Here is a 21,028-nt window from a genome sequence, read left to right as displayed (position 1 = left end):
TCAGGGAATGATGTTGGCGATGCTCTGGAAGAGAGAGAGAGGAAGAGAGAGGGAGTGAATGAATGCAGGGCATGCAGTCATGGGGGCACCAAGATCTCTGCCCTCAAACCCCCTAGAGAAAGGAGAAGGAGACAGGACTGTGGCCCAGGAGTGACCTGTGTTCTGGGGAATACCCTCAGGAAGGTAGCACAGAGACTGAGAAAGTAGAAGGAGCCAGAACCCCCAGGCAGAGGTGTCAGGGGCCATGGGGGGTGCGCTATCGGAACTGAGAAGCCTCGGAGAATCCCCTGCCACCCCCCAGCCCAGGAATAAACGAGGTGTGCCTCGGGTTCCAGGAGCAGTCTACAGAGCTGTTAATCCCTGACCCTTCTGCCCAGCCTCAGGCAGCTGAGGACCTCAATCCAGAGAGCAGAGCCAGGACTTGACTTTGGACCAGGGTCCCACAGGAGCCTTTATACTGCAGGTGTGTGTGGTGGGGAGGGGGGCGGGGATCAACCCGGAAGAGGACAGAGCTCCAGGTTCTCACCAGGGCAGCAGGGGTGTCTACAGTGAGTTGAGGGAGAGAGGGAAGGAGGGAGGGAGTTGCAGGGGAGATGATGGGGAGAGATGGTGGGCAGATGGAGGGGCGTTTCCGCCACCTCTCTCCCTGGTTCAGATACACATGCGCCCCTGGAGTTCTCTACCAGCTCGTGTTCATTTCAGTGGGAATGAATAGAGCCCAGAAGATGAAGGCAGAATGCGAAGGGCAAGGGGCAAGTGGAGCCGGGAAATGGGCTGGATGGTCTCTGAAGGGCTGAGAGTCTGTCCACAGTGAAGTTGCCCATGAACAGGCACTGGGGAGGGCAGTGTGTGAATATCTCCCAAGGAAAAGAGCAGAAATCGGGAACCGTGTGGGCACTTACCCTCCACAGAGCTGGAAAGTTGATGAAGGGCTTGTTGACCGAAGCCTGGAATTCAAGGACAAGAGGGTCAGCGCCCAGCATCCATCCCACCATCATCCTGGGAGGGCCCCTGCTCCCCCGCCTCCGAGTCTACGCTCTGCTTGTGAGACTTACTCCAGATGTTAATGTAGTGGTTGCGCCCCCTGCGTGATGGCCGGTGGATCCGCCTGAGTGACCATTCTGTGGACAAAGCGCAGACCAGCATTACAACCCCTCAGCCCTTGAGGGTCTCCCAAGTTCCTTCTCCCCAGTTACCTGCTGTCCTCTAGGGTGACTAACTTCCTCCCCCCCTCACTGTCTAGAAAGAAACCCAAAGGCCATGTTGCTGTGGTAATTCTATGGGGGATGGGGAGAAAAGCCAGTAAGGACATCTACCCCTACTGACTAGTCTTCCCCCAATTCCCTCTTATTTTAGTTAAGGAGATGCTCTCAGTCACCGAGAAGGGGTCTGACTAGAAAGGAACCCAGAGGACCCACACAATTAACCTCAGCCCTGACCTCAACTCTGCCTCTTTGACACACACTGGAGCCTGATCCCTAACTCGGGTTGATCCTCATCTTTAATGCTATCCCCAGAGACTCAGCGGCGGCAGCCAGCTTGGAGTCCTATCACAGACCTCCTCTCCTGCCTCTTCGTGGTGAATCCTGCCATCTGTCTCAGAGCCCTTTCTCCTACCGGACACACTGTCTACCTAGTCCCTTCCTCCCCTCCCACCACCCTGGCTCCAGTGTGGCTACGGGCTTTGAGACCTGGGCCAGTCCTCAAGATGGTGCCCCAGAGACTCCCCATGGAGTCTGGAGAGCGGAGAACTAGGCGGGCAGGAGCCAGCCTTCTATTGCCAAGTCCTCGCCCTGGTGCCTGTTTGGCCTCTCCTGTCCTCTCGTATCTGTTCCCTCTAATAAATGGGGATCAGAAATCTCCTCCAGGGGACCTGCTCCGATGGGGCAGTGTGAAGGAAGAGAAAGAACCTGGACCTGTGATTTGCCAAAGATGTGCCAGCCGCATGCCCTTGGCAAAGCCCCTTCCACCTCACTGAGCTCCGGTTTCTTTATCTGAGAATCGGGGAGTCATGCCAGCCTCCTGTCTGCCTACCTCAGAGTCTCATTATGAAGATTAAACAGAAAAGGGCGTATCTCCAAAGCTCTTCCTCAGGTTCACACTCTGAGGTCCTGCTTTTTCTCAGCACTCATTCTGCTCCCACTGGACTAGATCTGGGCTCAGTAACTGTTCCCTGTTCCCCAGGAAAGGCTCCATGGTCCTCCCTCCAGGCCTCCTCAACTAGGAGGGCGGCTCCCTGAAGGGGGGGCTGCGTCACATTCACACTGTCTGGCATAAGGCTCTGCAGATAAGATGGCTTGACCCCGCTCCTTTGTGAAGAAGGAGAGGAAGGAGGACACGGTGATGTAGCTGCCGAAGCTTCTTTCACCACGTGAAGGCTCCATGGGCTCCCCAAATGTCTCAAGGGTTCCACCTCTCCCTCCCCCACCCCCCCTTACCCCCATTTCCCCTCCCTTGTTCACCTACATTCAGCAGCTGGTTGGCCTCCTTGCCGTCTTGGTTGACCCCATTATGAACATTCTGTTGCCACCTGTCCACCTCCTTCCCGGCCTGGCCAGCAGCTTGGTGGACACCTTGGCCAAGTTTCTCCGCTTCCTTTCCAGCCTGGCCAGCAGCGTGGTTGACCCCTTGGCCAAATTTCTCTGCCTCCTTCCCGGTCTGGCGGACCCCATCATAGAACCCTTGGGCTACTTTGTCTGCCTCCTTTCCGGCCTGTTCAGCAGTATGGTGAACTCCCTGGATAAAATGCTCCTCCTCCTTCCCAGCCTGGTTGACCCCAGGATGGACCCCTTGGACTATTTTGTCTGCTTCTTTTCCAGCCTGTCCTGCGGCATAATGAACATCCTGGCCGAGCCGCTCCGCCTCCTTCCCAACCTGGTTGACCCCAGGACGAACCCCTTGGACTATTTTGTCTCCATCTTTCCCAGCCTGCCCAACAGCATGGTGGACCCCCTGACCAAACTTCTCTGCCTCCTTCCAGGCCTCATTAATCCCATGGTGAACCCCATGGCCAAACTTCTCTGCTTCGTTCCCAGCCTGCCCAGCAGCATGGTGGACCCCCTGACCAAACTTCTCAGCTTCCTTCCAGGCCTCATTAATCCCATGGTGAACCCCGTGGCCAAACTTTTCTGCCTCGTTCCCAGCCTGCCCAACAGCATGGTGGACCCCCTGGCCAAACCTCCCTGCCTCGTTCCCAGCCTGCCCAGCAGCATGGTGGACCCCCTGACCAAACCTCCCTGCCTCGTTCCCAGCCTGTCCAGCAGCATGGTGGACCCCCTGACCAAACTTCTCAGCTTCCTTCCAGGCCTCATTAATCCCATGGTGAACCCCGTGGCCAAACTTTTCTGCCTCATTCCCGGCCTGCCCAACAGCATGGTGGACCCCCTGGCCAAACCTTCCTGCCTCGTTCCCGGCCTGCCCAGCAGCATGGTGGATCCCCTGACCAAACCTCCCTGCCTCGTTCCCGGCCTGCCCAGCAGCATGGTGGATCCCCTGACCAAACTTCTCTGCCTCGTTGCCGGCCTGCCCAATAGCATGGTGGACCCCCTGGCCAAACTTGTCTACCTCCTTCCCGGCCTGCCCAGCAGCATGGTGGATCCCCTGACCAAACTTGTCTACCTCCTTCCCGGCCTGCCCAATAGCATGGTGGACCCCCTGACCAAATTTGTCTACCTCCTTCCCGGCCTGCCCAGCAGCATGGTGGATCCCCTGACCAAACTTCTCTGCCTCGTTGCCGGCCTGCCCAATAGCATGGTGGACCCCCTGACCAAACTTTTCTACCTCCTTCCCGGCCTGCCCAGCAGCATGGTGGATGCCCTGGCCAAACCTTCCTGCCTCACTTCCTGCTTGGTTGACCCCATGATGGACCCCCTGAAGCACTTTTTCTGCCTCCTTCCCAACCTGTCCAGCAGCGTTGTTGACCCCATGGGCAAACTTCTCTGCTTCCTTTCCTGCTTGTCCGACGCCATTGTTGATCCCATGGGCTACTTTGTCCAAGCCGTGGTTGAGCCCCTGGGCGCCCTTGTCCAGCTCCTTGCCGGCCTGGCTTCCCATGTTGCTAAGTCCATTAAAAACTTTTTCCACTTCCCTTCCAGCTTGAGTGATTCCATTATTGATGCCTTCCAGGGCCTTGCCCACCTCTCTCTCTGCAGTGCTCAGCCCTCGGTTGATCCCTTCAATGACCTTCTCAAGGGGGTCATCATTGGCCGCCCATCCAGGCAGGGCCCCCAGTAGCAGTAGGAGGGAGCAGGAACTGACCAAACTGGCAAGACGCATATTGTTGGGAGGGTGGAAAGATGCAGAGAGGAACCAGCGAAGCCAAGCTGCTATTTATCCTCTGCCTCCCTCCCTCTTCTCCACCCCTCATGACTCAATTACCCCCGTGAGGCACTGACTGGATCCCTAGTCAAGGAGGTATTTCCCAGGGAGTTTTGAGGTTGAGCAACGAAGAGGAGGAGGAAGAGAAGGTGAGTCATAAATGGAGAACACTCACGTGGCATCTTTGCTCCTTGCCCCAGCTCAGGTCCTCCACCCGAGACTGTCCTTCCAACTACCTCCTCTTTTCATTCCTCACCCACTAGCCAGGCCTCCTCGCTCCCAAACCCACCTTAAATCCCTGGTTCTCAGCATCTTCATTCCTCTCAGGGAATCAAGGATCTAGCTTCCCAGCAATGAGATTCTAGAAAGATGGGAGGTGCAGTCAGGAGGAGAGGAACACTGTCAGGGAGTTGAGAGAATCATCAGACCTTGTTTTTATTGTTCTTGTTGACTCCCCCAACCCCCACATACATACACACTTACAATGCTTCAGCCATCCAGGCCTTCTCACTGGTCCTCAAACACACCAAGCTCATTCCTGCCTCATGGCCTTTGCACGGGCCATTCTGTCTGGTCCTCAAACACACCAAGCTCATTCCTGCCTCATGGCCTTTGCACTGGCTGTTCTATCTGGTCCTCAAACACACCAAGCTCATTCCTGCCTCATGGCCTTTGCACTGGCTGTTCTATCTGGTCCTCAAACACACCAAGCTCATTCCTGCCTCATGGCCTTTGCACGGGCTGTTCTATCTGGTATGCAGAACTCAGGTCTTCACCTGGCAGGTTCCTCCTCATGCTGTTTTTGGCTCAAATGTCACCTTCTCAAAAAAACCTTCCCTGGCCACCCCCACCCCCCAGTTATACTTTGTAATATCATCCTATGGTTTTTATAGCACTTACTACTACAATCCAAAATTACTTTTTTTTTAATTGTCTGTCTCGCCTACGAGATTATAAACGTCCAGAAGACAGGGTCTTTGTCTGTGTTGGTTACTGCTATATCCCCAACTTCTAGAACGTTGCCTGGAGTTCGGTGAGTATTTATACGTTGAAGAAATGGATGGATTAGAAGAAACCAAGGGAAGAAAGGCTAGGCCTCAGCCTAAGTCTCAGAGGGTCCCCGGGTCCCCAGAGCAGTCTAGGGTCCCTTGGGGAGGGTTGCAGATTTTAGAGCCAGGATCACATTCTCATCATAGAACCCTAGCCTCCTGCCTCCCAGCCCTCGGGCAAGGGCAGGGGGCTGATTGCCATGCGCCCGGACAGGATGCAGTGTCTCCTGAAAAGCCGGTTGAGGCAGCCATGGGGAGGGGCTGCAGACCCGGAGCAGCAGGTGACTGTCAGCCAGAACCTGGGCTGGGGGCCAGGAGCTCATTCTTCCTGACCTCCTCCCTCTGGAGACTCGAAAGTCCCAACCTGAAACCCCAAGTGTTGACACGGCAGCAAGGGTTGGAGAGGGGAACAGCTGAGAGTCTGGCCTGGGTGTGAAGAGGGGCATCAGGAGGAAGGGCAGGAGGTGGCTGGTAGATCTGTGGCAGAATATCTGTCTGGAGCTAGTTTAGAGGGAGGCAGACACCAGAAGGACAGGAGCCAGTGGGTGGGTACATTTGGGCGCAGGGGTGAAAGATATTTGGGTTTTGGTGCCAAGGGGAGAGACTGCGAGAGGGGGTGGAGGTGGGATTGCTAGTGGGAAGGCCAGGCAGGAAGGAATGTGCAGGGTGTGAGCACGTGGGGGTGGCAGAGCTATGTGTGTGGGTACCCAGGTGTGGTGAGAATCTGCACGTGTTTTCAGGCTTTGCTCAAACCAGGGCAACGAGGCCCACTCCCCTCGGCAGACCCAGGGCTCCACCCCAGATCCCGAACACTTGGCTGGACCCAGAACCAGGCTCCCCAGACCGAGGCCCAGGAGCTTCTGCCTTCTCTGTGCGCTGCCTGGAGAGAGTGACTAATTGTACCATCTCTCCATGCTTGAGCTCATCAAATGTGTTTCCCAGTTTCATGCTCCAGGGATAAAACCAAGTCCCTGGGCAACCTCGGGTGTGGCTTTTCTGCCCTGGCCAGTGCCAAGAGATGCTGGGTAGGGAGTTCCAGAATCCTATTCCTCCTTGAGATTGACAGGTGGGGTTTCCCACCTCTCTCTCTCCCCCACCCTACCATCTTCTGTCAGCCTCAGTACCCCTCCTCAGTGCTCCTTTCCCATTGGCCGCTGTCCGGTTCAGGACTTGGGCAGCTGTCTCTGTGAGGTTGGCCTGCCATCCTCTGCTGGTTTGGGTAACATGGCCATGCTGCTCTCCTGGAGTGAGTGGAGATGCTTTCAGTCACTGAGCCATCACCGCTCCCCTGAAGGCCTCCCAGGAGGTTTGCCACGAAAGTACACACAGTGTGCCTGCCGATCCACGGAGCCTCTGAGCATGCGCCCTGCCCGGAGCCTCTCTGCTCAGGAGGTGCCGCGGGCTTTCCAGCTCTGCTTAGGATCGCAGCACTCCGCAGGGACTGGCAACATTTGCTCCCCAAGCTCTGGCAGATCTCGTCATAAGATCGGGATCTGAACCAGCCTCTGGGAGGATAGATCTCATCTCTTGGTCTCTCGTCATTGGCCTACTCAGGTTTGCCATTTCTTTTTGTACCAGTTTTGATCCTTTATAGTCTCTAAGAAATCTTTTAATGCCATCGAGCTTTTCATATGTATTATTGTCAAGTTGTACAATTAGGCCTCTCTTCAGTCGTGGTTTTATTGGTACGGTCTTTCCACCACCGCCCCCCTCCTTGATCATACATGTGAAGTTTGTCCCCCTTTGTTTAATTACTATCTCTTCTTGGTCTTGGTTGATTGACATCTCCCTATCTGTATGTACACCCAGTTCGGTTTCAGTTCCACCTCTCGTGGGTCATCCAAGCAGGAAGGCCTCACCCCCACCCTGTCCCATGGCAGTTGCTTTAGCAGACTGAGTTCCCATGGAGGTGTGTGGACAAGGTTATGTCATTGTGCCCCTTCTTGCTTCCACATCTCTCCACAGGATGGTGACTCCTTCCTGGCACAAGTCCCCACACCCCTAAATCTTGGTCACAGCTATGTGCCAATTGGCCCTGCAGGTGAAGGTCCTTGCCTGTGAGTCACAGATGTGCAAGCAAGCCCCCACCCGAAGTGTTTTAGGGGAAGGGAGCCATTCGTCCATTTGTTCTTCCCCAAAACATCTGTAGAAGCCTGCTTTGTGCCAGGCACGGTTCTGGGTGCTGGAGGCCCAGTGGTGAATAAAACAGACAAGAACGCATGCCCTGTGGGAGAGACAATGAACAAGTAAATCTTAACTAGATTGTGACAAACTGTGTGGAAAGCCACAAGGGGAAGAATGGGATCCTGTGGGATCTTATGGGAGGATATGGCTTGGAGGTTGCTTTAAGATTGGCGATCAGGCCAGCCAGTGTGGCTCAGTGGATTGAATGTCCTCCCATGGACTGAGAGGTCCAGGTTCGATTCCCAGTCAGGGCACATGCCTGGGTTGTGGGCTCAATCCCCAGTAGGGGGCGTGCAGGAGGCAGCTAATGGATGTCTCTCACATCAATGTTTCTATCTCTCTCTCCCTTCCTATCTCTAAAAAATTAATAAAAACATTTTTTTTAAAGATTGGGGATCAGAAGAAACCTGAGGTGACATTTATTTATTCATTCTGGTATTATTTATCAAGTGAGCCCTTTTGAATGCCAAACATTCATGTAGTCAATGGGCTATAAAAGTGATGGGGTAGACAAGTAATCTGCCCTCACAGAGCTTGGTCTAGTGGGCAGAGACCATTGGTAAGAAAACAAATGTACAGGATGATTTTTTAGAGACAGACAGGTTGTGAGAAAAATAAAAGTAACAGAGCGGAACCCTGGAGGAGTCTTGCACACTGGGACATCTAACCCAGGACAGGAAGTCAGACGAGGTTTCCTGAAAGGTGAGTACGTTGAGGGAGTAAGGCTGATGGCAGCTGGTGACTGAGAAAGAAGAGGACTTTAGCCCTGGCCAGTTTTCTCAGTGGTTAGAGCATCGGCCCTCAGACCCCAAGGCCAAGGATTTGCTTCCAGTCAAGGGCACGTGCCTGGGCTGAGGGTTCACTTCCAGCCAAGGGCACGTGCCTGGGTTGCAGGTTTCCCTGGCCCTGACCAGGGCTGTGTGAGAGGCAGCCAATCAGACACATCGATGCTTCTCTCTTTCTCTACCTTCTTTCCTTCCTCTCTCTCTAAAAAAATAAACAAATGAGGAAAAAATTGTTTTTAAAGGAGAGAACTTTAGATGGAGAGTCAGGAGGATCTCTTTTCAAGGGTTAACACCTGCCTGGCCAGCGTGGCTCAGCTGGCTGAGCTTCATCCCAAGCACCAAAAGGTCACTGGTTTGATTATTCACCAGGGTACATACCCAGGTTGTGGGCTTGATCCCCTGTAGGGGTCCCTGTGAGCCATTCAATCAATGTTTCTGTCTCCCTTCCCCTCTCTCTAAAACCAATAAAAACCTATTTTTAAAAAATTAAATGAAGGGTAACACAAGAGGGAAGGCCTCCAGGGGCTTCCGGGCTGACACAGCAGCTGGGGTCACTCGGGCACGGGCTGTGTCAAGGACCAGCGCGGAGCCAGTGTGCTTAGGGAGAGAGAGGAGCATGGCTTTGAGGACCGGTGTAAGAAGTGGGATTCCCTTCTGGACGCGAACGGGGGCCTTGGAACGCGGGGGCAGTGTGGAAACGGCCCACGCCCCCACTGGGACGGGACGGGCCCTTCGCCCCATGGCCTCTGTGACGTCACTGGACTGTCAGCTGTGGCATCACAGCAGGAAGCTCATGCCCCACTAGCTCCGACGCCCCGAGTCGCAGTAACATCCAGGCGAATTCTTGGGCCACTAGGCCATGAAACTTTAGGAGGCCATGTCGAAACGTGACGTCGTCCTCACCAATGTCACCGTCGTCCAGCTGCTGCGACAACCATGTCCTGGTGAGGGAGGAGGCGGAGAGGCCCGCGGAGGGAAGGACGGGCGTCGGGAAGCCCCCTTCCTCGAGCGAGAGAGGGACGGGAGGAGGCGGCGCGGGCTGCGGGGCTCTTCCATCCCGAGCCGCCCCCCAGCCCTCCTCCCCCGACGGCCACCCGAGTTTGCTGGCAAAGTAGTTTCTCTAGCGAGGGTGGAAGGGGCGGGGACCCCACCTTGAGGGTGGACTGTGCGCCCCTCGCCCGTGGAAGGACAGGAGCGGGGCGGGACCCAGGCTGGAGGCGAGTTTTCGAGGGGGCATCTCTGAGGACAGTCGCCGGCGTTCAGCCGGGCGAGCAGGGTTCACGTAAAGTCGATGCTCCGTGGACCAGGGTGGAACCGCCTGAGTGGATGGGCTTTGTCCCTCCCTGTATCGCAACCTTCCAGGGCTTTGCCTGCGCTTTACAAGCGTGCACTCACTGAAGCCTCACGACCACCTAGTGAGGTCAGTGTATTCACTGCCCCCTTCCCAGAGTGCGAACCACTTTCCTTAGGTCCCCCACACCGGGAAGGTCCTTGCAACCGCGAGGCGGCTCTCTCTCATCCAGCCGGAGGTCAGGTGCGCACGCGCGCGCACACACTCCAGCCGGACCTAGGTCTTCGGGAGGGCAACCCCATCCCCTCCTGGCCTCCTCATTGACAGCCAGGGGCAGGGGACAGCCAGGAAGCTCCGACCCCGCGTGGCTGGGCGGGCCGAGGCTCAGGCTCGGCTCCAGGGTCGGGGAGACCGTCCCGCACGCGGTGCTGCTGCAGACAAGATAATGGCTATGGGCCTTAAACCCCTTCCCCGCTCGGCACTCGCTCCGTGACCTCGGGCCTCAGGTTTCCCTCTGTGAAGTGGATTTGTAGCGCACTGCCCCCGGAGCCTGTGAGCCCATCCACGTGGGGCTCAGCACCGCACCTGGTCCTTGGTAGAACCCAGGAAATGGGAGGGTCATTGTAATTGGAAGAGCGCAACTGTGCCCGTGTTTCACCTACCAGGTGATGCCTCATACATGCAGTTTCCCCGGGCTCCTCCTCCCCAGCGCGGTAGCTTTTCTCCAGCCCATGGACCCCACCCCTAGAGGGGAAGGCTGAGGGAAGTTAGGAGAGGAAGACTACCTGAGTTCTCAGTTTCCGTCTGGGAGTGGACTCATCCCTACTTTTAACCCAGATGGACAAGTCTCCTTTTGTTACAGCCAGAACAGAACCCCAAGGAATGCCAACACCCTTAAGGTCGCTAATCACAGGGTCTCTGCAACCAATAAACTAATACTTTTATGAACTTGTACTTCTACAGTAAACACCCACAGCCCAGCCTCAGGCCACAAGGTCTGTGACAGCCCAGAGGTTCTGGGAGACAACAGGCCCTCTGGCCCCTGGCTCCTAGCCCCATCTCTTTCTGGGTGCCTTTGATTCTAGTGCCAAACCCAACTTCCATCTTCATCCTCAGGCCTCTCTCCAACCTTCTCTCCCTTTCCTCAGGAATACTTAGTATCAGACTTCCTCCCCTCTATTAAAATCAGCACCTACTGAGCCTTGAGATCTCAGAGTCCTCACAGAAGCCCCCAAGTGGTGGGTCAGATGTGATGACAGGAAACAAGCCAGAGAGGTTCATTAACTTGCCCATGGCCACACAGCTGAGCCAGGGCTGACAACCAGGCCTGATCCCCACTGTGAAACCCTCTGCCAGGCAGGCCCCTGATGGTCTCCACATCTCCCCTCCTCTCAGGAATTCACCTGCAGCTCAGGCAGCACATTTCCGAGCACAGGTGTTTTAATATGCAGTATGGGAGTGGGGGTATGTGTTTAGGGAGGCAGAAGCTGATAAAGGTCTCCATCTGTGTCATGTTCTGGTACACCGATATTTCCTAAACTTCTCTGAGGATTAGAATCATCTGAAGTGCTTGTTAGAAACATTTGGGCTTCAGAACAGACCTACTGAGTCAGATTTCCTTGAGAGATGCTTCCTGGATGATGCTTATCACAACAGTTTGGGGTCCACTGAGCTACATGAATTATCAGACCATTCAGGAAAAGATCTTTGAAATAACTAATGTATGCGGAATGTTCACAGACTCTTGTCATAGCACTACATATATTATTACCTCATTTAATCCTCACAGTGACTTCTGAGAGTACTTTATCTCAATTTTAGGAGGACACTGAGTCACAGTGTCACCCCAAGCAACTGTTAAAAATATACTGAATTAGAATCTCCAGGGAAGGGGCCCAGGCATTGATATATTTTTTAATATGTATGTTTTTTATTTTTTTTAGAGACTGGAAGGGAGAGAGAAATAGAAACATTGATGTGAGAAACATCGATTGGCTGCCTCCTGCACGCCCCCTACTGGGGATCAAGCCTGCAACCCAGGCATGTGCCCTGACTGGGAATTGAACAGGGACCTCTCAGTCCATGGGACAATCAACCCACTGAGCCACACCGGCCAGGCTGGCACTGATATTTTTAAATAAGCCCATCCCCTGCTCATTCTGTGAATCAGGTAGGTTTGGGCAACACTGGGCTAGATGGTTGGTCACCAGAGGCCAGAAGCCAGCAACAGGTCCTGGGGGACAAAAATGGTTCATTCTCTCTCACTGTGATGGTGCAATTCACTGCCACCCCCACTCCTTCTAACAGTGACTAGAGCACCACCCCCACCAGCGCCCAAAGTTGAGCCGCCACCACCACCACCACCACCACCACCACCACAGCCACAGCCAATCAAGGAAGACATCCCACCTCCTCCACCCCCTCCACCTCCTCCACCTCCAAAGGTTCTTATGACTCGAGAACTGACTGTTGGCATCAACGGGTGAGTCAGCCCTGGCCCCTGAACCTTCCCGAGCCTACGGCCCAGGCTTTCCTCCTGCGTGGGGCATCTCCACGTCTCTGTCAATGCTTCCCTTCTGTCCCCCCTGGAGAAAAGGGAACAGGTGGACAGGGCTTTGCCCCCAGAGAGCTCACATTCTGTTGGGAAAACAATTAGGACCATCTGGTTTGGTGATGTATGAACAGTATGGAGTATGGTAAACTGGAGAGGCCAGTTTTAGCCGGGGTGTCAGGGAAGACCTCTGGGAGGTGGCACTGGAGTGAGGCCCAAGTGGCAGCTATGCAGCAAGCAATGGCTCTGGGCAGAGGTGGCAGTTCAGTGGGCAGAGGACAGGCAGGAATGCGGTGTGCTGGCGTGCGGCAAGCAAGGCAGAAGAGGAAGGAGTGCGGTGGAAAGCAGACGGGCCTGGTAGGCCACGGTAAGGAGTTTGGATCTGGTTTTACTGATAGAGTTGTAGAGGTTTTCAGGCCAAGAAACTTAATCAGACCTGAAGTTCTACAAGATCCATCCAGCTCCACGGTTGGGAATGGAGTAGAGGATGGATGGTTGAGGAAGAAGGTAAATCAGTTAGGCTGGCGAGGTCATCTGAGCAAGATGACAGTGGCCCACACAGAGCTGTTTGCCTTCTTCCCCTAGACCGAGGAGTCCCACCCACTCCCCTTGAGGAGCCTCCTGTTACCCCCTTCTTTCCTATCCCTTCCTCTGCCTGCTGGCCGAGGATTCTGAAGACAATCCCACAACCCTTGTCCCTGGACAGATTTGGACGTATCGGTCGCCTGGTGATGCGTGCCTGCATGGACAAAGGCATTAAGGTGGTGGCAGTGAATGATCCATTCATTGACCCAGAGTACATGGTGAGCAGCTGACAGAGGGTAGGATCAGGGTGGGGAGGCTCCCAAGTGCAATGTGGAACCTTCACCAAGGCAGGGATTCCTCAGGGACGCTCGCTCCCCCACCCCTGCCACCCCCAAGATGAGGAACCATTCTGTCTCCCGCAGGCGTACATGTTTAAGTATGACTCCACCCATGGCCGATACAAGGGGACTGTGGAATACAAAAACGGACGGCTGGTTGTGAATAACCAAGAGATCAGTGTCTTCCAGTGGTAAGGGCAGCTGTCTGATGCACGCCTGCAACACATTAATGGGGGGGGGGGGGGTTTAAAGATGACAAGAATGGGATTACTGCCTCTCACTCAGGGTTCATAACCCCCAGATTGTGTGTGCACATGTCTCTCAGTACTGGTTTGAAGAGGGGTTCTCAGAGAAGTCCCTGACTGCTACAGTGTTTAAGCACTAACCTAGAAAGATACTCCACTGTACTTAAGAATAATTTTTATTTAACACACATCTGCAAGTGTTTTCATAGGCATATCCATTCAACATGTCTAGAACTCACCTCTTGATTTTCCTTCAATCCCCAAACATGTTCATCTCCCTTCCCAGGAAACAGCAACGCCACCTGGCCAAGCACTTCTACCCAGTTCCTACACAGCAGCCACGGGGGCTTTTTTTTTTCCTTTATTGATTTTAGCGAAAGAGGGATAGAGAGATAGAAACATCGATGAGAGAGAACAATGTCCAGCCACACACCCCCCACCCTCCACTGGGGATCTGGCCCACAACCAGGGTGTGTGCCCTGACCGGGAACTGAACCAGCAACCTCGTGGTGAATGGGTCGACGCTCAAACACTGAGCCACACTGGCCAGGCCACAGGGGCTTTTTCAAACATCAACTGGGCCTCGTTACCTCCCTACTTAAACCCTCCCATCACCCCACGAATAAAATTCCAGCTCCTGGTAGGGCCCCACAAGCACTGAGCCCTATGCCTAAGCCTTCTCGGGTAACCTCAGCCACACTGGCCACCCACCTCCTGGGACCCCGATCCAGCACCTCTTACACCTGAGCAATGCTTCTTAGTACCCATTCACATGGTTCTCACTGGTATTCATTTTCCTCTTCCATTTATGGATATGTTCAGAATCTGTAAGTCGAAAGCAACATTCGATATTTAATATGCTTCAAAGACATCAAAAAAACCTAAACATTTATGAAATGGGAAAAAGAAAACCTAACTGTATTTCCAGTGTAAAGTAGCCGCTGCGGCAGATTTACGTCCACCTGTGCTGCATGCTCACGAGCCTTCCCAGCACTCCTCCCAGCAGGACCTCTCAGCCCCTCGCCTTTTATTTGCTGGGGGGGTAGCAGGGTGCAAATCAAAGAGGGGCAAGGAAGGCTGGTAGTGAGGTGGTCAGGGTTGGGTGCAGGGGCTGGAGGTGGGGACTGGAGCATCAGGGAGAATGGGAGAAGCTGCTTGACCCAAGACTGAAATCGCACGGAAAACAATTCCAGCACCAAGGTCATTACGCACACACACCACATCCTTTCCTTCCCCGACCTGAGCACCGTCATGCCCGCCACTTGCAGCATTCCCCCCCTCAACGTTCACCCCTACGCGGGTGCTGCCTTGCCAGGCCACTGCAGCTCCCTCCTCCGCCCCACTCTCTGCCACTGCACTGTGGCTGCATTGCGGTGATGTTGCTTCTGTGTGTACTTTACCCTGCTCCACCCTTTCGGGTCAGGTGACCTTGGGCAAAGGAACTGGAGTTCCTTGAGCCTGTTTCTTCATGTAGCTGAAGGGGACGGTGATCATATCCACCACATCCACAGCAGGTAGCACCGCCAAGGTGAACAGGTGTGTGGGTAGCACTAGGAAGGCATTTTCCCACCAGGCTCCGGCCTCCTGGCAGGAAGAGCCCTGTCAGTGTGTGTCACTACTGTTGCTCTGGCACCTACAGTGCAGGCCCTGGCTCTGGGCAGACTCAGTACTTCCCTGAAGAATGAATGACAGGACCCTGGTAGGAAGGCAGGGTCTGACAGCCTAGGGGAAAGGGCTGAGGTCTCCTGAGGTACCAACTCTGCCCCATGCCAACTTAACAATTGTTGCAGAGGAGTTTGTTGAGTAGCCCTCCTCCCCAACTTAGAAGGCAGGAAATGGGGGGCCTCAGGGAAGAGCTAGTTGAGCCAGATGATGAAAAGTGTCACTTGACAGAGCAGATGACCAGGGAAAGAGAAGAACCAGGTGTGGTGGCCCAGGGGAAGAGAGGGAGCGACTCATTCATTCATTCACTTTGACATGCAGCCAGTACAGATCCTAGGGCCAGCCTGATGGTACTCCCAGCCAGCTCTGCCTCCTACCCTTCCCCTCTGCCCTGGCTTCTCTGAAGAATGTCAGTAGAGCATTTAGCCCTCAGATTGTGAGGGTTAAATGATTCAGTAAAGGTGAAGCACTCCGAACATGGGCACGTGGCAGGCGTTCAGTGAACATGTGTAGGACGGCTAATAAAAAATAACCCCACAAATACTGTCTGAACCGCTGTGGGAGGAACAGGCTCAGTGACAAAGGGAACGGACCCAGCCCTGTTGCCACAGAGTGGTCTAAAGGATGAGACAGATGGGAACAAAAAACTCACAAAAGCAAATACTGCGGTTGTGATAAGCCCTGTGAGGAAGAAAGTTTGTACACAAGCCCAGTAGAAAACAGCAGTGTTTAATGTTTCTAATGCAAATGTTTGATATACTATCAAGTAAAAATATAAATTCATAAAATAGGAAACTGAAAACATCCTTACCTTTCTGATGTAAACCACTAACCACTGCTGACCTCAGGGTGGCCTCGAGCTTCAGTTAACCCCTATTGTAGAAACTGAGTGGTAAAGACAAGAGAGACAAGGGCCATGGTGAGGTTGCCAGCGCAGAGAACCAGAAGCAGTGTGGCAGGAATCGCCCTCCTGGGGTCTACATTCAAGGCAACACATGTAGAAAGTGCCTGGCCTGGTTGGTAGTAGTCAGGGATGGCCCCCTGGGGGCAGGAGGTGAATGAGGCTTGAGTAAGGGAGGGGGCAGCTTGTACATACCCAGGCATAGCAGGGATGAGGCAGCTAAGGAAAGTAGCCCACAAAGGGGTGTGAGGGTGAGAGGCAAGACCAGCAGGGTCAAATCCATCTGGGACGGCTAGGTATGTGTGGGGTGGGAGAAAAGATGGCTGCAGGTCAGGTGGGAAGGTGTCCCGGTCAGCCTTTCAAACAGTAAAGGCCATGGACTACGAATGCAGGGCCATGCAAGGGCCACTGACACAGAGTGCTGCCACTCCTCCACAGCAAGCTGCCCAGAGAAATCCCCTGGAAGTCTGTCGGGCGCCCCTTTGTGGTGGAGTCCACTGGCGTGTACCTGTCCTTGGAGGACGCTTCCGTAAGTGGGGGAGAGGTGCCCAGGGCTGGCCAGGGGATGTGATACTCAAAGCGTCTCATAAATTCGTGACATCAGTGTTCCTTCCTCCTTCCCTAGAGCCACATCGAGGCAGGTGCCTCACGTGTGGTCATCAGCGCACCGTCACCAGATGCACCTATGTTTGTCATGGGGGTGAATGAAAAGGAGTATAACCCTGCCTCCATGAAAGTTGTCAGGTAACAGCAATAACATGAAGTGTGTGGGTGGTGCCCAGAGGACACGCCAGCCTGTGCGGGGAAGGGATCAGACTCAGCCTCCCTATCCCCACTCCCACGGGTGCTTCTTTCACATCCATCTGCTTCTCCTCCCCAAAGCCTTAACAGCCACTCTTAACAATCCCCTAAAACTGTTAGAAATGCATGGTTTCCGGAGAACACGCTTGGGGAGCTTCCTCCAGCTGCACCTCTGGTGCCTCCTTCAGTCTGAAAGCACCCTCAATGACCTTTCTTGTCCCCATCCTGACTTTTCACAAAACCAAGCCTATGAGCATACCCCCCGAATGAGGTAAGGGTGGCAGGGTGGCTGGGACACCCACCTCACAGTGCCCTTGCATACTGGGCTGTTTCAGCAATGCATCCTGCACCACCAACTGCCTGGCCCCCCTTGCCAAGGTCATTCATGAGCGATTTGGGATTGTGGAAGGACTGATGGTAAGTTGGGGAGAGGGCTGGGGCAGGATGGATGGCAGGGAAACTCTCTCTCTTCCTCTCAAGACTTGCTTAGCGTGTGAAGTTAACGAGAAGAGACCGGTTTCAAGAGGAAAGGCCTGCCAGTGGTGAGGTCTTTTTAAACCCTGTGTAACGCTCAGGCAAGGCTGGACCCTGGCTTACAGGAGCCCCTCCTGTGGTCTGTAGTGGTGACCCCACCAACCTGCACTCCTGGCTCATCACCCCAGGCCTGGATAAAAGGCACAGGAGCTTAGGAGCAGGAAGGCCTCACCTCAGCCCTCTTGTTCCCCAAGACCACAGTCCATTCCTACACGGCTACCCAGAAGACAGTGGATGGGCCATCAAAGAAGGCCTGGCGAGACGGACGAGGAGCCCACCAGAACATCATCCCAGCCTCTACAGGGGCTGCCAGGGCCGTGGGCAAAGTCATCCCAGACCTCAAAGGGTATGAGGGGCAGGAAGCTGCAACCAGGGTGGGGGGCACACCCTGGGAAAACCAGACTGGCCTCAATCCTAGAGGTGTCTAATGAAAGGAAGGTGGAGGTGAGGGTGGATGGACAGAGAAGTCGGTAGGTTCTGACTTCCACCTCGATGTGGGTTTCTCCAGGAAGCTGACAGGAATGGCGTTCCGGGTGCCAACCCCAGATGTGTCTGTTGTGGACTTGACCTGCCGCCTGGCCCGCCCTACTCCATACTCAGCCATTAAGGATGCCATAAAAGCAGCAGCCAAGGGGCCCATGGTTGGCATCCTAGCCTACACCGAGGATGAGGTAGGAACTGAGAAGAGACCCTGGGGAGAACCTCTGGGGAGAGAGCATGACTTCCCACTTGCCAAGGAGCTGCTTACAATGTATCAAGATAGGAACTGCAGGGCTGGGAAGGTCAGATCTCCCTGCCTCAGAATCTGTGTACTTGCTGCTCCTTTGGTCTGGAAAGCTTTTCCCCTAGGTGGCCATATATATCTGTCCTCCAATTCTTTACTTCGCCCCTCTCCTCAGCAAGATGTTCTTTTAGTGGCCCTTCTCCTCATCTGAAATGCCATTTCATAGTCAATGTTGGTCCTGCTAGCACGTGCACCCCAAAAAGGCAAGGATTTGGGGGGCTATCCTTTCACTCTCTTCCATACTTCCAGCCATCCTCCCAGGGCCTGGCACACAGGTGCTCAATAAATACATGCTTCGTGAACAAGACAAAACATCCCATTGTTCAACACTTGCCCAGGGCAGGCCATGGGCAGATGCCTTCCCTGCGAGGAACAGACGTCACTGTCCCTTTGCTCCCAGCAGTGCCACTTCTGGTGCTGTCTCCCTGCTTTAGCTCCTGGAGGTCTTGGCTCTGTGACCCCAACTTACCTTCGAAATTCTCACACCCAGGTTGTCTCTACCGACTTTATCGGTAATACCCACTCTTCCATCTTCGATGCTAAAGCTGGCATCGCGCTCAACGACAACTTCGTGAAGCTCATTTCCTGGTAAGGGGGAAGGGGACGGGGTCGGAGAAGGTAGGGGGAGCAGGGGGTGGTGGGGAGGGATCCCCTGACCCCTCTACCGCCCTCTCCAGGTACGACAACGAATACGCCTATAGTCACCGGGTGGTGGACCTCCTCTGTTACATGTTCAGCCAAGACAAGTGAAGTGGGACAGCCCCTCCTCTGCCTCCCAGCGCTCCCAGTCCTGAACCTCTACCTCTCGTTCCGCCTTCGGCTGCCCCGGGGGAGGAGGGCGCCCTGCTCAGGAGGCCGGGGCCGCTGGGCCACCTGTGAAATAAAAAGTGCTCACAGCTGCGCCCCGTGTCTCTGCGCCGTTCGTGGTGGGGTCAGGGCGCACTTCCTCCGGCGGCGGCGGGCGGTGCGCAGCACAACTCCCCGCGGGGAGACTGGCCCGCGCAGGCTCAGTCGGCCACGCCCCGCGCCTCCAGAGCTCGTGACGTCAGCGCGCCAACGCCGTGGACTCCGCTCCCAGAAGGCCGCGCGGGCCGCGGCGGAGGCCGGGGCGCCAGGCTCGGGCTCAGGCGCCAGGCGGGCGAGGTAGAGACCTGCGCTCCGGAGGGCCGGGGGCGGCGCCATGACCTTGTTTCACTTCGGTAACTGCTTCGCCCTGGCCTACTTCCCCTACTTCATCACCTACAAGTGCAGCGGCCTGTGAGTGCGGGACGGCCGGGGGGCGGGGGGCACGGGCCCAGACGAGCCCTCACCGCCCACTCCTGCAGGTCCGAGTACAACGCCTTCTGGAAATGCGTCCAGGCTGGGGTCACCTACCTCTTCGTGCAGCTGTGCAAGGTGAGGGCGCCTGCAGCCGCGCGTCTGGCCCCCAGGCTCGCCAGACCCAGGGCTCCCCCCTGCCCAGACATCGCCGTGTGGGATGGTCCTCAACACTGCGCAGAGAGGAGGGGCCTCCAGGCAGCTTTTGCATAGCTATTGTACAATTGAGAAAACTCAGTTCGGAGGGATTTGACATGGTTCAGAACCACTGACCACCACACGGTGCTGCAAATGCTGCCAGGGGCAGCCTGCTCCGGCTCCTCCAGGTCTTACCCTGATCCCATGTGATGACCACAGAAAACTTCCAGGCCTCTACCTGTCTTCTCCCCTGGTCCTGTAATCTTGCCCCCATCTGGTAATCCCTCTCCACGTGGGAACCCCAGACCCATGTACACACTAACTTCCCACAAAACCCACGTAGTTTATCTTCTTTACCTTGAGGTGACCTCTGTTTTCCGTTCCCAGATGTTGTTCCTGGCCACTTTCTTTCCCACCTGGGAAGGTGGCATCTATGACTTCATTGGGGTGAGTAGGGCAAGGGAGGGAGGAAGGAGTGCAGAAGTGAGGCCCCCGGGCGTCTGTGCTTACTCAAGCCTCAACCTGACCCACAGGAGTTCATGAAGGCCAGCGTGGATGTGGCAGACCTAGTAGGCCTAAACCTTGTTATGTCTCGGAATGCCGGCAAAGGGGAGTACAAGATCATGGTTGCTGCCCTGGGCTGGGCCACTGCGGAGCTCATTATGTCCCGGTGTGTGCAGCAACCTGAAGCCCAGATTCCTGAGAAAGGACACCTGGGTTTCAGGGAGGTTCTGGAGGGTGGGGGCTCAAATTCTGGGTGCTGACGGTTTCTGGGTACTGGAAAATCCTTCCATTTGCCTTTTTCAGTTGCATGCCCCTCTGGGTTGGAGCCCGGGGCATTGAGTTTGACTGGAAATACATCCAGATGAGTATTGACTCCAACATCAGTCTGGTATGCAGTCCTACTCTCTCATACACACCTTTTTTCGCTGGTGGCAGTACTTCTCTCCAGAACATGGCCCTAACTTCCTGCCTCCCTTCAGGTCCATTACATCGTTGCATCTGCCCAGGTGTGGATGATAACACGCTACGACCTGTACCACACTTTCCGGCCAGCTGTCCTCCTGCTGATGTTCCTGAGCGTCTATAAGGCCTTTGTCATGGAGTGAGCTGGGTGGGGTTCAGGGCCAGGCCCAAATGGGGGTGGGTTATCTCTTTCACTTCTTTCATTGTAATGTTTCCCCACAGGACCTTCGTCCACCTTTGTTCCCTGGGCAGCTGGACGGCACTCCTGGCCCGAGCAGTAGTGACGGGGCTGCTGGCCCTCAGCACCCTGGCCTTGTATGTCGCCGTTGTCAACGCGCACTCCTAGGCTTGGTGTCCCAGGCATTCACATACCTTTTTTTGTCTCCAGGTTTTAGTGAAGTAAACAGTATTTGGAAAGTTGTTTCCGCCTACATCTCTCTCTGGAACTGTCTACCAATACCGCACTCACCTGCGAACCAGAGGCCCTTGTTCTGGCTTTGGAGCCAGGTGGACAACCTGGCCCTGATATGTTTTGTGTTCTTGGAGCCGCTCCTTATTTTCCCAGGGTAGACTGAGGGCTTGAAGTATAAAATCTTTGAGCAGTGGCAAATCAGAGAACAGGCAATAGAGAAGAGCTAGA

The 21,028-nt window shown here is 54.9% G+C and overlaps 3 protein-coding genes and 1 long non-coding RNA gene across 4 annotated transcripts; 2 read left to right on the top strand and 2 right to left on the bottom strand.

The window, feature by feature from the left end:
• SBSN (suprabasin) lies at window positions 1-4,338 on the bottom strand. The gene is made up of 5 exons (XM_036274660.1): window positions 3,557-4,338; window positions 2,467-3,394; window positions 1,056-1,121; window positions 903-947; window positions 1-24 (listed from the first exon to the last, which is right to left on the bottom strand). The coding sequence occupies exons 1-5, from the start codon at window positions 4,273-4,275 to the stop codon at window positions 1-3; spliced, it is 1,782 nt and encodes a 593-aa protein (XP_036130553.1). The 5' UTR covers window positions 4,276-4,338.
• Window positions 4,339-9,212: 4,874 nt separating this feature from the next.
• On the top strand, window positions 9,213-18,717 carry GAPDHS (glyceraldehyde-3-phosphate dehydrogenase, spermatogenic). Its single transcript, XM_036274693.1, has 11 exons — window positions 9,213-9,279; window positions 11,934-12,108; window positions 12,884-12,980; window positions 13,125-13,231; window positions 16,287-16,377; window positions 16,474-16,592; window positions 16,985-17,066; window positions 17,378-17,529; window positions 17,692-17,854; window positions 18,458-18,555; window positions 18,645-18,717. The coding sequence occupies exons 1-11, from the start codon at window positions 9,213-9,215 to the stop codon at window positions 18,715-18,717; spliced, it is 1,224 nt and encodes a 407-aa protein (XP_036130586.1).
• Window positions 12,812-18,917, bottom strand: LOC118638678. The gene is made up of 6 exons (XR_004961123.1): window positions 18,770-18,917; window positions 18,437-18,552; window positions 15,759-15,832; window positions 13,997-14,110; window positions 13,525-13,644; window positions 12,812-13,256 (listed from the first exon to the last, which is right to left on the bottom strand). It is a non-coding gene; the product is annotated as an uncharacterized LOC118638678 (long non-coding RNA).
• A 147-nt stretch (window positions 18,918-19,064) lies between these two features.
• On the top strand, window positions 19,065-20,820 carry TMEM147 (transmembrane protein 147). The gene is made up of 7 exons (XM_036274714.1): window positions 19,065-19,224; window positions 19,293-19,362; window positions 19,810-19,869; window positions 19,956-20,092; window positions 20,230-20,314; window positions 20,406-20,527; window positions 20,611-20,820. Exons 1-7 carry the CDS (start codon window positions 19,148-19,150, stop codon window positions 20,732-20,734), a joined length of 675 nt encoding a protein of 224 aa, XP_036130607.1. The 5' UTR covers window positions 19,065-19,147; the 3' UTR covers window positions 20,735-20,820.
• The last annotated feature ends 208 nt before the right edge of the window (window positions 20,821-21,028 follow it).

Source organism: Molossus molossus, unplaced genomic scaffold (genome assembly GCF_014108415.1).
Source record: "Molossus molossus isolate mMolMol1 unplaced genomic scaffold, mMolMol1.p scaffold_m16_p_21, whole genome shotgun sequence".
Lineage (NCBI taxonomy): Eukaryota > Metazoa > Chordata > Mammalia > Chiroptera > Molossidae > Molossus > Molossus molossus.
Note: the sequence above shows the minus strand (reverse complement) of the source record. Positions and strands in the feature narration are given on the sequence as shown.

Bases quoted from the DNA above. Each gene is read 5' to 3' on its own strand.
- GAPDHS (XM_036274693.1), top strand. From the start codon at position 9,213: ATGTCGAAACGTGACGTCGTCCTCACCAATGTCACCGTCGTCCAGCTG. The intron at 17,067-17,377 runs GTAAGTTGGGGA...TTGTTCCCCAAG, and splicing joins GGATTGTGGAAGGACTGATG to ACCACAGTCCATTCCTACAC. The intron at 17,530-17,691 runs GTATGAGGGGCA...GGGTTTCTCCAG, and splicing joins GTCATCCCAGACCTCAAAGG to GAAGCTGACAGGAATGGCGT.
- TMEM147 (XM_036274714.1), top strand. From the start codon at position 19,148: ATGACCTTGTTTCACTTCGGTAACTGCTTCGCCCTGGCCTACTTCCCC. The intron at 19,225-19,292 runs GTGAGTGCGGGA...CCACTCCTGCAG, and splicing joins ACCTACAAGTGCAGCGGCCT to GTCCGAGTACAACGCCTTCT. The intron at 19,870-19,955 runs GTGAGTAGGGCA...CCTGACCCACAG, and splicing joins GCATCTATGACTTCATTGGG to GAGTTCATGAAGGCCAGCGT.
- SBSN (XM_036274660.1), bottom strand. From the start codon at position 4,275: ATGCGTCTTGCCAGTTTGGTCAGTTCCTGCTCCCTCCTACTGCTACTG. The intron at 1,122-2,466 runs GTAGGTGAACAA...CTTTGTCCACAG, and splicing joins AGGCCAACCAGCTGCTGAAT to AATGGTCACTCAGGCGGATC. The intron at 25-902 runs GTAAGTGCCCAC...TCTCTCTTCCAG, and splicing joins ACTTTCCAGCTCTGTGGAGG to AGCATCGCCAACATCATTCC.